Source organism: Ictalurus punctatus, chromosome 20, assembly GCF_001660625.3.
Source record: "Ictalurus punctatus breed USDA103 chromosome 20, Coco_2.0, whole genome shotgun sequence".
Classification (NCBI taxonomy): Eukaryota; Metazoa; Chordata; class Actinopteri; order Siluriformes; family Ictaluridae; genus Ictalurus; species Ictalurus punctatus.
In genome coordinates, this window is record NC_030435.2 from 13,763,746 (window position 1) to 13,781,693 (window position 17,948).

The 17,948-nt window shown below is 37.3% G+C and overlaps 2 protein-coding genes across 6 annotated transcripts in view; one reads left to right on the plus strand and one right to left on the minus strand.

Annotated features, from left to right (window-relative positions):
- LOC108280460 (guanylate-binding protein 1) overlaps window positions 1-1,333 on the minus strand; it is a 15,422-nt gene extending 14,089 nt beyond the window's left edge. Inside the window, exon 1 of the mRNA XM_047162542.2 lies at window positions 1,202-1,333. The gene's annotated coding sequence lies outside the window, so the exon portion shown is untranslated. The remainder of the gene's footprint in view (window positions 1-1,201) is intronic.
- LOC108280461 (guanylate-binding protein 1) lies at window positions 48-15,736 on the plus strand. 5 transcript variants are annotated; one of them, XM_017495444.3, is made up of 12 exons: window positions 48-131; window positions 306-361; window positions 2,714-2,911; window positions 3,266-3,393; window positions 3,973-4,082; window positions 4,185-4,396; window positions 5,641-5,883; window positions 6,039-6,187; window positions 8,557-8,688; window positions 8,941-9,153; window positions 13,495-13,597; window positions 14,239-15,736. In XM_017495444.3, exons 3-12 carry the CDS (start codon window positions 2,728-2,730, stop codon window positions 14,640-14,642), a joined length of 1,878 nt encoding a protein of 625 aa, XP_017350933.1. In that variant the 5' UTR covers window positions 48-131; window positions 306-361; window positions 2,714-2,727; the 3' UTR covers window positions 14,643-15,736. The 5 variants fall into 5 exon arrangements, with proteins under 5 accessions (XP_017350933.1, XP_053529607.1, XP_017350932.2 ...); XM_053673632.1 differs by lacking the exon at window positions 48-131 and having other exon boundaries at window positions 159-361; XM_017495443.3 differs by lacking the exons at window positions 48-131; window positions 306-361 and adding an exon at window positions 1,539-1,728.
- The last annotated feature ends 2,212 nt before the right edge of the window (window positions 15,737-17,948 follow it).

Consider the following 17,948-nt stretch of genomic DNA (forward strand, 5'->3'; position numbering starts at 1 on the left):
AAAAAAATTAAATCTATGTGACCCATTTGGCTTTCCATAGTCGAAGCTAATCCGTCCCGTTGTGTACATTTCGGAGTACATTAGCGAGACCGATAAACTCCGAAAGTTATCTGTAAGGTTTTAGCATCCAGGTATGACAAATCCGACCTTCCAAAGGTTTTTCTCCTATTTAACGTACCAGTTATGGACTATTCACAACTTCACCAATACACATGCAGTTTCACTATGAGGGGAATTTTATGACCATATTTAGGACTCGATCGTTTGCACAGAGCACACTCATTTGTTCTTTCACTTTCGAACAGGAAAAAGACAGAGTCAAAACCATACAACGGATCTCTCTGGGAGGACAACAGCCAAGGTAAGCGCGTTCACTGTGGTATTATAATAAGCAATAAAAACTAACGGTAATACATTTGCCACAACCTAATTGTGGTACGTGTATAGGTTGTTTTTGTTGTTGTTGTTGTGTTCTGACCGGGGATAAATACCATGGGCTTAACCACGCATTCTGGGAGGGGGGTGTCGTGTCCCCCCAATATACAGTAGAAAATATTTTCTATATGTCCTCCTTTAATGAACCCTGCCAACTGATCTGTGTTTTCTTCTTTGTACTCGACATCCATCATCCCAAAGTCAATGGTATGGAAGCCCGAAGCAGCCATGCATTAGTAATTTTTTTCTGTTGTTTTCTCGTGATCTCGACATAACAAAAGTTGTTTCCTCATGATCTCGATTTAATTTCTTGTATACTGGACATCCATCGTCCTGAAGTCAGTGGGGTTTTTGAATGGGTTTTTGGGTTAAATGTCGGAAATAAAGTCTGTGGTGAACACGAGCTCAAGATATGTTCTCGTTTTATACCCCACTCAGGATTTTTTTTTACAAGTTTATACATGTCTTGAAAAAGACGGTTGCTAACAAGTGGCTAAATGGGACTACATGTTGTCGGGGAAATTAAACGTCATCACGCCTAACAGGAAAACTCATCTACTACAACCTCGCAGTGTTTATACTCGTGCTATTGCAACTCAAACTTTCCAACTTGTAGATTTATCAGTTAATAGTATTTTTCAAATGTATTTTTTTAAAGTAAAGACTGAAAGAGTTGTCGGAAGCGTAGCCGTGGTGACGTTGCAGTCATGCGACCGTGGTGTAGTTCGTTTATAGTTCATAGGCCTCAAAATCTTATGAATCTTACCTTAATGAAAGAAACATATAAGAATCATAAACTTTTGTTGGTCATGGAGTTTATTTTCTGCAATAATCCAAAAGCCAATGGAAAAATACTACTGGCTTTTTGTCGAGGGAACCAGGGTGATGCTAACTTCTGGGGTGGTCTACAAAAATACGTCATCCCTACAGGATTGACGATTATCATATTAGTGTCGACGCTTGAGAGGTCGATACTCCTCTCTCTTAATGCGGATATAAAATTCATCTCTACAAGGGCCAGTTATTACATTTATGATATCAAACATGCCAACGTGCATGTAACACCAGCCCCATTCACATTCATTTCTCGGGATAAATTTACGTTGTGAGAAAACAGCTTTTGTTTATGTCAAGATCACGAGAAAATTAAGTTGAGATCACGAGAAAACAACTTATGTCGAGATGACACAAAAATTTAGTCGTGATTACAAGAAAACAACAGGAAAAAAATGTATGCTGCGGGGGTTTCTTCCAGGTACTCCGGATTCCTCCCCCAGTCCAAAGACATGCAAGGTAGGCTGATTGGAATGTCCAAAGTGTCCGTAGCGTATGACTGGGTGTGTGAATGTGTATGTGATTGTGCCCTGCGATGGATTGGCACACCGTCCAGGGTATACCCCGCTTTGTGCCCGTTGCTCCCTGGCATAGGCTCCGGGTTCCCCACAACCCGGTAGGATAAGCGGTATAGAAAATGGATAGATGTTGCCATTGGTTTGTGAAGGTTAAAATATTAATTTAACAGCTCAGTGTTGAGTTTACATTTGCAATTTCAAATCTTTTTTTTAATTTAATTACTTTCTGGACTCGGCCGTACTTGACTTGGACTCGGCCATTAAGGACTCAGACTTGAGTCCAACTCGGCACCTTTTGGACTTGGACTCGATTGGTTAAGGACTTGGTCTTGACAAAGTCCCAACACTACTAGCTTCTGAGGCCAAGGGTGTACTCACTTTTTCCACAGAATAATATCACATCTATTGATATTTCTGTTGAATAAATGATTGCAAAAAGCTGTATCAACTTTATTAATAATGGAACCACAGATTTTTCGACACTTATCAGACAGAAATCTGTGTGTTCTATAAAGCAGCAATTTGTTATTGTAGAACCCCAGTGTAGGAGAGTGTGGAAGAAGACTCGAGAGACAGTCGGAATCTTAACTTAGCTCTGGGCTCAGTTATTCTGATTCTGGTCTTAACTTTGTCTCTCTCTTGCTCGTGGGTTACAGGAGGCCCTGAAGGCACAAAACGACACACATTAGAAGTAAATTTTGTATAATAAGGCACAGGTGAGAATAATCATGCTTTACTTGCCGGTTCAACCCACCTCCTCTCCGTCCACAACTGACTCCCGATCATGCCCCCGTTGCTACAGTGATCTGGGGAAAATGTTTTTTTTGGTATATATATCATTCAGGAAATTATTGCTATTGCTTCAAGATTGATTGTCAATCCCACTGCAAACAGACTGTCACACTGAGCATGTGTTTTCATGACAGGGCTGGAGATAACCATGTGCAGCCCAATGCCAGAGCCTATTTGTTTGGTGGAAAATGTGAATGGTTCACTGCGTGTGAGTGATGCAGCCATTGAGTACCTGTACAGGATTAACCAGCCAGTGGTGGTGGTGTCTGTGGTGGGACTCTATCGCACAGGAAAGTCTTACCTCATGAACCGGCTGGCAGGAAAACAAGCTGGTGAGTTTGTTGTTAAAGGCATTTTTCTTTACTTTACAGTTGTGATAGACTTGGTAATACTGTTTATCTTGAAGGGTGATTTATTTTATTTTTTTTAGTTTTTGAGAATTGGACAGATAAGACCGTTACCCCAATACAGTTTTGTGACAGAATTTTTATTTTTTATCAGAAAAAACACAATTTCTTCCTTATGGCTTATAGAATTTGTAACTGGTTTGGACCAGTTGAATTATGTGCACAAAAGCTGCATTATGAGCAACATGTGAACACTTCTGTCAGCCCAAAATACCTAGAATACCAAACTTTATTTGGTTCTCAAATAATACTGAAGATTACTATTGTGACTGTTTGCAGGCTTTGCTCTGGGCAGCACCATTGAGTCGAAGACTAAAGGTATTTGGATGTGGTGTGTGCCACACCCCCATAACACAGGACACACTCTGGTGCTGCTGGACACTGAGGGACTGGGGGATGTTGACAAGGTGAGGACTCCATAGTAACGCAGTATGTGCAACATTCGTTATTGTAAATATGCAAATTAAAAAGACATTTACTTGAGACACATTGGAAAATGCAAAGATTTTATAATCGATAAAAGTTATCCTATCTTTGTAATTAAGTCTTTAAAATAGATTCAGCAGATGCATAATTGCATGTCTTACTCTTTCCATAGATATACAGTATCTCACAAAAGTGAGTACATTCCTCACATTTTTGTAAATATTTGATTTGATTGTTGCCATCGGTGTAGACATTAAGTGACACACAGTGACAACACTGAAGAAATGACACTTTGCTACAATGTAAAGTAGTGAGTGTACAGCTCGTATAACAGTGTAAATTTGCTGTCCCCTCAAAATAACTCAACACATAGCCATTAATGTCTACACCGATGGCAACAATCAAATCAAATATTTACAAAAATGTGAGGAATGTACTCACTTTTGTGAGATACTGTAAACCTCAAAAGGTCTGCATGAACATAGTTTAGTATAACAAAGTCTGTTATACACTTTTGAGAACATATAACTGTAATATATATAATGTTTATATTTTTTTAGGGAGACTCTACAAATGATGCTTGGATCTTCTGTCTAGCTGTTCTTCTCAGCAGCACTCTGGTCTACAACAGCCGTGGGACCATCGACAACACAGCAGTGGAACAACTACAGTATCCTTCATTGTACTGCACTAACATATATAGACAGTCCTTTAGTCAGTACTAAATACACAGATATTTCTCATCCAGTCATGATTCCTTAGCATGCTGCAGCTATGTCACTGAGCTTGCAGAGCAGATTAAGATCAAATCACCTGCATCCCGAGCAGCTGAGGAGAAGGAGGAAGAAGAAGACGCTCAGTTTGTTCAGTTTTTTCCTAACTTTATCTGGGCGGTGCGTGATTTTTCACTGGAGCTGGTGATTGATGAAAAGGGTCAAGTGACCGAAAATGAGTACCTGGATTTTGCCCTGCAGCTGAAGAAAGGTATAAATGACATTTCTACAGGGATGAACTGGGACAGAAATTTAGGCCGGGAGTCTCACACGCACCCAGGCCACCACATCCATACACAACATCTGACCACCGACTGTAATGTACACTCACTGACCACTTTATTAGGAACCTTTGTACATCTGCTCATTCATGCAAATATCTAATGACATGGTTGTAGTTGCCAGAATTTTCTGTCTGCCCTGTACCTGTAATTTTACTCCCAGTTCTTGGATGATTGTGTAGTGTAAGCTGACCTGTCAGAGCTAGCTAGCTAGTCACCAATTATCAATACTGACTATTACTTTCAGTTTACTTTAAGTTATAGTTGCTAACTACATAGCCCAAGGCTTATGCAAGGGTGTCATCTTTATAGGTTTCTTAAATACAGGCTTGAAAAATATCCACTGAATTTCAAACACACATTTGTTCAACTGTACTGTCCAGTAACTTCAGTTAGGCAGCCAGTTACAGCTTTATTTGCTAGATTGTGATATTGTGGTTAATATGACCTCATTAGATAATGTTAGCTGTGTTTGCAGATTAGACAACATTGTGCAGCATCCTCTTGGGAGGGCTTTTTGTTTTGAAGTGCTTTCACTCTGTTCCACCTGACCAGTCGTGTGTGACTACTGTATATGGACCATCATTTCTAGGAACTGCAGATATCGCCGGCCACTTGGCAGCATTGCAGGTTAAAAACAAAACGAACAAAAAAACCCAAGCAGGCCAAAATCATACGCAAGGCAGGCCAAGCCACTGGAATTTCTCCCAAACCTTCTGATGACCAATCCAGGCTTGCATTTCTTATTGAAGTCTACTATAAGCAACATACAAGAAACAAGGGGGGTCAACACTCTGTTTTAGGGTTCTATATGTAACCCGTAAGGGTTCCCCAGAGGGACAAACCAAATGTCACTTTTCCAGTGCCTTTAATAGTTTTAGATTAGAGATAGTTGTTCTATTGCTTTAATGTTCTTCAGTTTTGGACTGAAAATGTAGGTCCATTTAAGGTTTATAGGTGTTGCAGTGGGTGATATTTCTCCCTCGCAACCACATAGTTCCTAGTTTAATTCTGAGCTCAGGTCTTTGAGTTTTGTGCATTCTGCTTGTGTTTGCTTGGGTTTCCTCCCACCCCCTAAAACAAGCTGGCTGGTGGATTGAGTACACTAAATTGCACTCAGTGTGAATGTTTGTGATCTGTGTTGATGTTAACTGATATTTTTTCTGCACTGCAGGTCTTAGTATGAAGACCACGAACTACAATCTTCCAAGGCAGTGTATTCGAAACTATTTTCCAACCCGGAAGTGCTTTGTTTTCCCGTTTCCTGCCTCACAGGACAAAATGGTTCAGCTCGAGAGCCTGCATGAGAGTGAAATTTGGCCCAAATTTCTCAATGTTACACAGCATTTTTGTGACTACGTCTTTACTGCAAGCAAAGTTAAAACAGTTACAGGAGGATACAGAGTCACAGGGAGGAGTGAGCACTAAATTATTTCTTCTTTTAATATTTAGCATCCGTATAAACATTTTCACTAGTGATTCAAAATGTAGATCTGTTACTCTCTGCACTGTAACTGTGTGTGTGTGTGTGTGTGTGTGTGTGTGTGTGTGTGTGTGTGTTTTTGTTGACAGTGTTTGGTCACCTAGTGCAGTCGTATGTAGAGACAATCTCTAGTGGGAAAGTCCCTTGTCTGGAGAATGCTGTGGTTGTAATGGCGAGGATTGAAAATGAGGCAGCTGTGCAGGAGGGGCTTGAACTGTACACAAGTGGGATGGAACAGGTAACACTCACATGGAGGATGTAACCAAATATGAATACAGGTATGAATAGGAGGCACTTTTATAAGAACGCATACCAGGAAGAGGCGTGCATCATTGGACACAACAAAACGTGCAAGTTAGAGGTTTTATTTTCAGAAAACAAAACAGTCAGATATGAAGCTTGTGGGACAAACAAAGCGTGTCCACTAACTTGAACATGCAGCACTGTGCAGTGCATTTACAGCAGTCTGGTTTGGGTTACAGAGGTTTTAATTATTCTACTAGTTTATATTTTGGGAAATAGAATGAACTAAATTTTATTAGAAAACACTGGCAGCAGGTACAAACAAAAATAATAACTGTGCAAGTAATATATACATTTTTTATTTTTTTTTTAAATAATAAATAAATAAGAAAAAACAATTTGAGAATTTTCCATCCCTTCTTTTTGTGGGTCATGGCACACAACAGATTTTGGATATACAGCTGTTTACAGAAACCTCAATATCTCGACTCGGTCCTAGGATCATCCTAATACCTTGGAACAAGAACGGATCTCTAGCGCACATTCCAAGGTACATGTACATTCTTGTTCCTTAGACTTAGAACTTCAGTCCAAATGTAATGCTCAAGATTGCTCGCAGTCCCAAATTTAGGGACACTTTATAATGGGAACAGTTTGAGACCCAGTCTTAATTTTTTAGAGGGTACCTAGGTATGTATAGTGTGCATGCAAAACATTTTAGGTTTGAGACTTCGCTTACTTTTTTACAGTATGTGGTCAAGAAGTTGCAATTTGTTTTTTTAAAATTCCCTTTAATTTCGAGTTGAATATCTCTGGTGGGGGACCAGATACGAACCTAAAAATTTCACGGAAATGAGTCCTCTATAGTAGTATTCTGCTGTAAAAATGAGTTTGGGATTCCACTGGTTGCAGAGCTACGGTTAGTAGAAATCTGGGGGAAAACCTACTTTATTTATGCATTTTGAGAATATAAGCATAGTAAATAATAAAAATGAACAGTATTTTACAGTAAGTATGATTATGTTTGACATACAATAAATTATGCTTGTCAGTGAGGTAAAAAATGTTACTACATTTGACATTGGCAACAGTCAGGCATGACTGATCACAGGGTTCTTCAAGTCTCCAGAGTTTAGCTCCAACTTCCAAACTCACCTGCTTGTCATTTTCTAGTAAACCTGAAGACCTTGGTTAGCTTGTTCAGGTGTGTTTGATTTGGGTTGGAGCTAAACTCTGCAGGACAGTGAGCCTCAAGGGCCAGATTAAAATAAGCCTAATCGATCATGTTGGTACAGGTGTATAGTTCGTATGCGTGAACAGATTTGATCCAAATATGAAATTACAGTGTTTAGTTGGATGTTTTACAAATGAACAGTGTCATAAACAGAGCTGTGGTGTTGTTTCTCTTGTGAAAAAAAGCAGTAAGTGACTACAGCTCAGAAGTCACTTACTGCTTTTATCACAAGAGAAACAACACCACAGCTTCATGTCCTGTATGGTTTGCATGCACACTATACTTACCCAGGTACCCCCTAAAAATCATAAACTGACCCTAAAAGTGTAAGTGTGAGCAATCTTGAGCATTAAATTTGGACTGAAGTTCTAAGTTTAAGGAACAATAATTTGCCAAATGTTATATATGTACATGTACCAAAGAGCTAGGACCATCCTGAGCCGAGATATTGAGGTTTCCTTAAAAACTGCTGTATAACCATAATTTATGTGCCATGTCACAAAGATGGCTGCCATGGTTAAACCAAGTAAAATAAAATAAAATGTTAAAAAACTGGTGATTTTGTAATGCCAACACATCAAGATAATCACTCAAAAAGAATTTTGAAAAATAAAAAAAAATGCTCAAGCAACCAACTTTACAATTTTTGGACCACGTGAGATAGACTGACCATGGAACAGGGTAATGGGCTGTATCTTCATGCAAATATTTTACTAAAAATTATTATTTTTTACAAAACATTTATCTGGTCAAGTTATCTACAGTTCCTTTCAAAAGTATTCAAACCCTTAAAAGTCATTGGATACACCTGAATTACAAATGACACTTAAACAGATTTAAGCAGTTTCTTAACTTTGACTTGAACCAATGCTAGTTGGAACACCAAGTATTTCTTTCTTTTCTTTGAAATACATGCTGACCAATAATGAATTCACTGTAAGAGAACAGAAGTTTGCAATAAATTTGGGTCGGATAATTTGGGAATTAAATTGGGTTTGGATAATTTTGCAACCACTATATGTCAAGAAAACAATGTATTTATAAAATACTAGCATGACCCTAATCCAAAGCCTACTCCTAAAAATGCCACAAAATCTAATCCTAATTCAAATGTTAATATGCTAATGCAGGTGAAGAGTTTGTTTCCAGTCGATTTGAATAAACTTTCCGCTGAACACAAGAAGATCAGCAAAATGGCAAACACTGAATTTATAAAGCACTCCTTTAAAGATGAAGAACAGGAATACTTCAAGAAACTGATGGTAAGTTTTAGACACAAACACACACACTTTCCAGCTTATACATACATATACACACACTATTTTTATATTTTATATATATATATATATATATATATATATATATATATATATATATATATATATATATATATATATATATATATATATATATATATATATATATATATATATATATATATATACACACACATACATACACACACACAATTTGTGTGTGCATTCAGAATGTGTGTGTATCTACTGTAATTTCAGGAGGCAGTAAATAAGCACTATGTTGAGCTAATTGCTCAGAACATGGAGGCATCAGAACAGAAGTGCCAGCAGATTCTGTCTGATCTATTTGAGGAGATGAACGTGCGCGTGCAGAGGGGGGAGTATGCAAAGCCTGGAGGATATAAGCTCTATTGCACACAAAGAGACAACGTCATTACCCAGTACCACAGCCAACCCAACAAGGGAATCCAGGTAAGAAACACTGATCTAAACAATTATAGGCCATTATAAACTAATATATTCACATTCACAGTTAACGTCATTAAAAAAAAAAAAAAAAAAACATAGTGAGGAAAATAGTGAGGAACCATACTCTGTGTGCATATTGTTATGTGGCTGGTAGGTTGATTTAATGAGAGGATGTCCAAATTAAAATTAGGACCATCCTGTTCAATTGCTGGATGTTCAGAAATTTGTTTATTGTTAGTGTATTGATTACAAAAGACACAACTGGATTACTGCAGTGAAGTCAGATATACAGTGCTGTGAAAACCTATGCCCCATCCTGATTTTTTCTGTTTTGGTGTATCTCATACTGAACTGTTTCAGAAATTAAAACAAACTCTAAGTCAAAACAAAGGCAACCTGAGTAAACACAAAATACAGTTTTTAAATGATAATGTTATCATATAATATACATAGAAAGTTATCCAATACCACCTGGGCCTGTGTGAAAATGTATATGCCCAAGTATTTACTAATTCCCCAAATCTATGAAACTGCATTCATAATTGGGTTCAGCAGGACTAACTGCAACAAGGCCTAATTACTGAAAACCCTGTTCAATCAAATCAACACTTAAATAGAACTTTTTCAACAGCATGAAGTTAGGTTAAAAGGTCTTATCCAGTAACACTATGCCAAAGTTGAAAGATAGTCCCGAAATAAGGAAGAAGGTGATTGAAATACATCAGTCTGGGAAGGGTTACAAAGCTATTTCAAAGGCTCTGGGGCTCCAAAGAACCACAGTGAGAGCCATTATATCCAAATGGAAAAACTCACAGTAGTGAACCTTCATACTCGAGAACTGTAGAAAAGAGCCTCCACTCTCATCCAAAAACAAACTCAAGCGTCTTCAGTTTGCCAGACACTACTGGAACTTCAAATGGGATCAGGTTCTGTGGTCAGATGAAACCAAAATAGAGCTTTTTGGCAATAAACACCAAAAGTGGTTTTAGCGCACACAGAGGTAGCCATATGGAAAAGTACCTCATGCCCTCATTTAAATATGGTGGTGGCTCTTTAATATTTTGGGACTGTTTTCTTGTCAGAGGACCTGGACATTTTGTTAGGAAACAGGGCATCATGGACTCGGATCAAATATCAACAGATATTAAATGAAAACCTGTCTGCCAGAAAGCTTAAAATGGGGCATTTTTGGATCTTCCAGCAGGACAATGATCCAAAACATACATCAAAATAAACACAAAAATGGTTTACTGACCACAAAATCAAGATCCTGCCATGGCCATTCCAGTCTCCTGACATGAAACCCATAGAAAACCTGTGGGGTGAACTGAAGAGGAGAGTCCACCTCGAAATCTGAAGAGATTCTGTGTGGAGGAATGGTTTCAGTTCCCTTACCATGTATTCTTCAACCTTATCAGGCATTATAGGAGAAGACTCAGAGCTGTTATCTTGGCAAAGGGAGGTAGCACAACGTATTGACTAAAAGGGTGTCAATAATTGTTGCACACCTATATTTAACAAAGATTTATTTTCGATAAACCTGTGATTTGTTTGTAATTGTTTCATATCCAGGAGAGCAGAGTATTTTTGTGTGTTTTTTTAACAAAAGATGAAAAGGTTAAGCAATAAAGACAAATTTTCACAGCCTTTTGTTTGCCTTTGCCATTGCTCATATCTACCAAGGGTGTCATATATTATTTATATAAGAGAGACAGAGAGAGAGAGAGCAATGATAAATGACAGAACATCACCCAATTTTTTGGTGAGCAAAAATATTAGAACACGTGACTGACAATTGTTTCTTGTTACCCAGGTATGTCCTGTTAGATTGTTTGTTTAAACAATAAATAGCTCTGAACATGTACTCTTGGTTTTAGCCTTCAGTTTCACCTGTGAAGACTGCATGTCAAAAAGGAAAAGCCAATATGAAGATCAAAGAGCTGTCTTTGGGAGTAAAGCAAGCCATTTTTAAGCTGAGTAAAGAGGGAAAATCTATCAGAACTGTTGCATAAGCATTGGGCATAGCCAATACAACAATTTTGACTGTCCTGAAATAGAAAGAAATCACTGGTGTACTAACAACCTGACCTTGAACAGACCAACCAAGGAAAACAGCTCATGACAAACATTGTGAAAGCTGTGAACAAAAACACTAAAAACAACAGCCAGTGACATCAACAACCTCCACATGACAGGGGTGAAAGTCTCACAATCCACCATTTAAGGAAGACTTTGAGAGCTGAAATATAGAGGCCATACTACAAGATGCAAACCACTCAGCAGTAAGAATCAGAAAGCCAGATTGGAATTCGTAAATAAATACAGAGACGAGCCACAAAACTTCTGGAACCAAGATTAAGCTCTACCAAAGTGATGGAAAGGCCAAAATGTGGGGAAAGAAAAGATCTATTCATGATCCATAACATACAAATTCATCTGTGAAACTTGGTGGAGGTGGTGTCATGGCTTGGGCTTGCATGGTTGCTTCTGGAACAGGCTCACTGATCTACATTGGTGATGTAACTCATGAAGGTAGCACCAGAATGAATTCATAAGTCTACAGGAACATTTTGTCTGCCAATTTACAGAGAAATGTATCCAACTAAATCAGGAGGAACTTTATCATGCAGCAAGACAATGATTCAAAACACACTGCCAACTCAACAAAGGGGGAAAAGTGGAAGGTTTTAGACTGGCCAAATTAATTACCAGACCTTAACCTAATTGAGCAAGCATTTCACCACCTGAAGAGGAGACTGAAGGGAGAAACCCCCGAAACAAAACAACTTAAAGAGACTGTGGTAAAAGCTTGGAAAAGCATCACAATTTGGTGTCAATGAGTTGCAGGCTTGATGCAGTTATTGCATACACGGGATATGCAACCAAATATTAAGTGTTACTTGAATTGACTTCAAGAGTGTTGTCTGTTCCTATACTTTTGCTCACCTAAAAATTGGTGTGGTCTGATAGGAGATTCTATGTTATGTTGTTTAATGCATCTAGATGTAAATACCAGGAAAGAAAAACTGATACACTAAACTCTCGTCTCATATCCATCTTTTGATCTCAAACCCATATGTCTATGATGTATAGCACAGACAATCGATTTGGCCTTGCTGTTCCAATAGTTTTGGAGGAGCCTGTATATACACCAAAAGCCATAACATTAAAATCAGTGACAGGTGACGTGAATAGGCAGCACGTGAACAGTCAGAGCATCTCCAAAACGGCAGGTCTTGTGGGGTGTTCCTTGTATGCAGTGGTTAGGACAAAAAAGTGGTCCAAGGAAGGACAACTGGTGAACCAGTGATAGGTTCATGGGTGCCCAAGGCTCATTCACATAGGGAGCGAAGGTTATCCCATCTGGTCTGATCCCCCAGAAGAGTTACTTTAGAACAAATTGCTGAAAAAGTTAATGCTGGCTCTGAGAGAAAGGTGTGAGAGCACACAGTGCATATAGGTCAGAGTGTCCATACTGACCCCTGTCCACCTCTGAAAACACCAACAATGGGCACATGAGCATCAAAACTGGACATGGAGCAAAGAAATTGGCCTGGTCTGATGAATCATGTTTTCTTTTACATAATGTGGATGGTTGGGTGCATGTCGCTTACCTTGGGAAGAGCTGGCACCAGGATGCACTATGGGAAGAAGGCAAGGTGGCGGAGACAGTGTGATGTCCTGCTGAGAAACCTTGGGACCTGGCATTTATGTGGCTGTTAGTTTGACATGTACCACCTACTTAAACATTGTTGCAGACCAAGTACACCCCTTAATGGCAGCAGAATTCTCTAATGGCAGTAGCCTGTTTCAGAAGCATAATGTGCCCTGCCGCACTGCAAAAATTGTTCAGGAATGGTTTGAGGAACATGACAAAGAGTTCATGGTGTTGGCTTGGCCTCCAAATTCCCCAGATCTCAATCCAATCAAACAATTTTGCAGTGTTTCAGGGTGCATTATCCTTCTGAAAGGATATATTAATATGCAAATATTAAGTACTATTTATGAAAACTATCTATTCCTGTACTTACTATGTTCTTATACTTTTGTTTACCTAAAGATTTGGTGGTCTACCACCAAAAGGTGCCATGTTATAAGTTGTTTAACATTTCTAGATTTATAGATCAGGAAAAGAAGGCTGAAATTCTGATGTATCGTCTTATATAAATTTTTTAAATCTCAATTCCAAATGTCTTCAGTGTATAGCAAAATAAAAAGAACTGGCCTTGCTGTTCTAATACAAATAGAAAAAAGAAAAACCTAAAATCAAAAGAGGGATCCAGTTCCCCTCTAATACAGGACTGCGTCACTATTTGACTATATGTGAGTGTTTTCTGTGTGAAGGCTGAGGTGGTGTTGGAGAGGTTTCTGAGTGAGAAAAGTATGGAGGCAAAATTAATTCTCCAGACTGATGAACAACTGACTGAATGTGAGAAAAAGATTCAAGGTAAGCTGAGCATAAGCATATAATCAATAGCATGATATATTCAAATAGTGTGAATATTATTGGAAGAATACTGGGGAAGCCCCCTGCAGATTACATATCTTGGAGGTTGACATGAAATTAGAATGACTATGTTCTTAAATATATTCTTAAATTGTTTTATGGACAACTACTAAATATGGCAGGGTATGCTCTGACTAATCTTGTGCTGTGCGTACTGGCTGACTGTTTTTCCACAGAAATGAAACATTATTTAAAATAAATAGATAAGTAAATAAATAAAAACAAAATAAATACTTCAAAAACAAGTAAATTAATTTTCCAAATAAATCAAGTAAAATGTTTAAGTGCCAGGGCAGTTCACAGAAAGTTTAAAGCATCTTACTAGTTAGACTGACCATTTAAGGTTGACTGAAGGCTTGAACAAAAACACCTTACCAGTTTGGCTATTATTATATATATATATATATATATATATTTAAATATTAGATAAATATTCTAAGTTAACTATAACATTGTATTACATTGACTTAACTTTTGCAGTACTTAAGACGATTGTAGGCTGAGAAAATATCCTTTTCTATATGTTCCATTCTTTACACTTTCTCCCCCTTTGTTCCCTGGTGATGGGTGATGATGCACAGAGGAGAAAGAACAAGCAACTCTGCTAGAGCAGCAGTGTAAAGTAGCACAGAAGAAAAAGCTGGAGATGGAACAACTGATGCAGGAGGAAAGAGAGAACCATGTGCAAAGGTTGCAGCAGCTGGAGAGGAAGTTTGAGGAGGAAAAACTTCAGCAACAGCAAGAGCGGGACAGAGCGCTGGAGAGCAAACTGGCTGAACATGAAGAACTCATGACAAAAGGGTTTAAAGAGAAAGCCCAGATGCTAGAACTGGAGATTGAGCAACTTAAAGAAGAAGAAAATAAACAATCTGGCAGTGTTTTTAAGGATTATTTCATGCCTTTTGTAGACATTGCTAAAGATGTGTTTTCCACATACCTCCAATATAAAATCCTGAGGAAAAGCCTGGCAAGCCCGTTCATATAATGAACTTGTAATTTAAGAATCCATGGAGAAGAATCACTCAGTGAATGAATATGAAATATTATACACAAAGGGTAGGGTGAACAAAAATATCAGCACATGATGCTTTTTCCAAAACATGGCAGTGAAATTTACTGAAAGTTTAAGGCCCTTTTCCAATTATAGTCTTGCCTCCATGTATGGCTTAGGGCTGTGACTGATTTTAGTTCGGCACTCATGAAAGTAAAATGCAGTGTAACATTCACTGTTTTAGCTGCTATACCATAAATGATCATAGGAACGAATTTGTTTTACTAATATTAAATGTAATAAACAAACAAAAAAAAAAATGTTTTTATTTGCAAATTACTGCAGTCAAAGGAATAAAATACTTTGGGATGTGGTGTTCTTGGAAAATAATCAACTTTGGGGTGGTAGTGGCTGTTTCATTATTTGTCACAGCACTACTTAGTGTATTCATTACTTATGGAATAAAAATCACTGCTAAAGTTCAAATAAAGTTTATATACTGTTCACGTAATATCTCCAGCCTAAAGCACCAACCAATGAAATGTGTAGAATAATACAAAATATTGCACATATTGTTTGTACTAAATTGTTTCAGAAATGAAAACAAAATCTAAGATAAAACAGAGGCAACCTGAGTAAACACAAAATACAGCTTTTAAATGATAATGTTATTTATTGAAGCAAAAAAAGTTATCCAACACCAACTGGACCTATGTGAAAGTATCATCAAAACTGAAATAATACAAATGGAATTATGGGAATTACGTTGTCATAAAAAATGCTAAATAAATCAATATTTCAGCATCTTCAAAGTAAATACCCTTTTTGTCTAAAATTTCCAGAAATTTCCAGTATTCTTGGAATTTTCTCAACCGATTTCTTGAGGAATCCCCCTGAGATGCATTTTAAACAGTATTAAAGGAGTTCCCACCTATGCTGGACACTTATTGGCTGTTTTTTTTTGGTAATATTTTGCTCCAAGTAATCCATTTTTAAAAATTTTTTTTAAAAATTGTAACTTATGATGTTACAAAAATGTTTTCTAATGAAAGAAATGAATGTTGGCACAATTATATTTTTGTCTTCAACATGGATTTCAAACATTTATTCATACACCTTTAGGTTAAAAGGTTTTTAAGATCATGGGAAACATTTCAGTCACGTATCTCCAAACGTTTGATCGGGAGTGTAGGTTGACTTGTGAGTGTGTGCGTTTTACCTTGTGAATGTGCACAGGTTTTATGAGTAGATTACACACACATAGCACACAGTCTCCATGAGATTTCTCCGCAGAGAACAAACTTGCTGATTGATGCCTCCCCACTTCTTGGATTTTGATCTTGTGTCAGGGTTGATGCCCAGGAAGCACCTATGAAGACAAGACAAAACAAATAAAGTCAATTTTAAAGTCCGAGTGTTTGCCTAGATTCGCTACATTTGTAATACATTTGCAAAAGCAGTATATCAGGATTTATTTTAGAGTACTGTTGAATTCTACGTTCTGATTGGCTCAAACATACTGATTACAAACATACTTGTACTAATTATTTTACTATAATCTATGAAGCTATTCCACATTTGTTGACCACAACTACATGTGCAATTATTGAAATAACTTGGGTCGGGGTGCTCATTTCTGTTCCTGGAGATCAACCTTTTGTTGGCTCAGGGTTGGAACTGAACTCTGCATGAAGGCAAATGTCCAGGAACAGGAATTAGAACCCCTTAGAATTGCCTTAGGTGTTTATAAGATAAATATAATACCCTGTGATATTCTGCTCTTTCTTCAAACCTGACTGCTAGTTGCATAGCTTGCAAGTAGTGGTGGGAATTACATTTCATCCCATTGACTCAGATCTTTTGTTTTCATTCACACAAAACACTGATTCATTCACAAAATATTTGCAAGCTATGTTAGAGAATGTTAGAGAACAACACTTGATCACAAAAACATAATTCATCATTAATAACTGTTTTTAGAAAAGGTTTTTAATGTCATTTTCGTCTGCTTTCACCACAAATGTGAGGGATTTTCACTCTATGAAACAACTTGCTAACTAGCCAGCTCCCTTGATAAAATACATTTGCTTGTATATTCTCATTTGTAAGTCGCTTTGGATAAAAGCGTCTGCTAAATGAATAAATGTAAATGTATTCCCTAAAATAACTGATTATGAAGCCATATTTGCTTTAACTATAGCTACTAACTTATTTACGTCTTACTTTAATCCCAGCAGCTATAGTAGTAGCAGTGCTTTAGAACTGTGGATGTAGAGAGCTGTTGGGGATCAAAGAGAGCATACAGTCAGAATAATAGTATATGGACTTTTTGGTGTTGTAAAGTTATAATAATAATAATAATAATAATAATAATAATAATAATGTCAGTTAAGGTTGAAAGATTAAAATAATATTTGTTGAAAGATAAATTATTTTGAAGACGGAGAACAATTACTTACTAGTAGTGACTAGCAATCTGAAAATGTTTTTAACCATTATCCATTCAGTTGCCCACTATCCCTCAATTCAGTTTGATTTTGAAAAAAAATATTTCACAGTAATTTGCTATCATATGACAGCAGATGGTCCAGCTTAATGTGATATTAAAGTAAAACACTAAATACGGTATTTTAATGTTTTTTAAAATAAATAAATAAATAAATAAATAAATAAATAAATAAAATCTTGTTAAATCTTGTGGATGTCTGGAAATATTTTACAGTGTGGTTTTTTCGAGGACCTATCCTTAAAGGGATCCAAGAATAGTCTGAAGTCACCTCCAATTATACACTTGCCCTCGATAGCTGCTAAGTGTAACAGTAACTTACTAAAGAACGTTGGGTCATCATGGCTTGGTCCATAAACATTTACCAGGGTTATATGTTCTCTGTTCAATTCACATTCAATAATTACATATCATGTATTGTCAGTGTGTCGTAATCAAATTAAATGGTAGTTTTTTGTAGATTAACAATGCTACACCTCGACCATTGGAAGAATACGATGAGTAAAACACATGGCCTACTTATTCTCTCTTCAGTTTTCTGTTCTTCTTTTCAGGAAGGTGAGTCTCCTGAATAAAAGCTATATCAGCTCTCCTCAATTGTGAGAGCACCTTCGATCTAGATCATGTGACTTCAAACAGCAATCATTGGTATCCTCACTAACAAACATACAAATGTTTAATTAAGGATTTGCAGAAAAACTGTAAATGACTAATTGTAACAGTGGTTCATTAGGACAGTTATAAGACAGACTACTGTGATATACCCAGGCACAGTAGATGGCAGTGTGCTCCAG

Excerpts from the sequence above, each read along its gene's own strand:
- LOC108280461 (XM_017495443.3), top strand. The coding sequence starts at position 1,665 with ATGTATGCTGCGGGGGTTTCTTCCAGGTACTCCGGATTCCTCCCCCAG. Across the intron at positions 3,394-3,972 it reads GACTGGGGGATGTTGACAAG|GGAGACTCTACAAATGATGC; the intron begins GTGAGGACTCCA and ends ATATTTTTTTAG. Across the intron at positions 6,188-8,556 it reads ACACAAGTGGGATGGAACAG|GTGAAGAGTTTGTTTCCAGT; the intron begins GTAACACTCACA and ends ATGCTAATGCAG.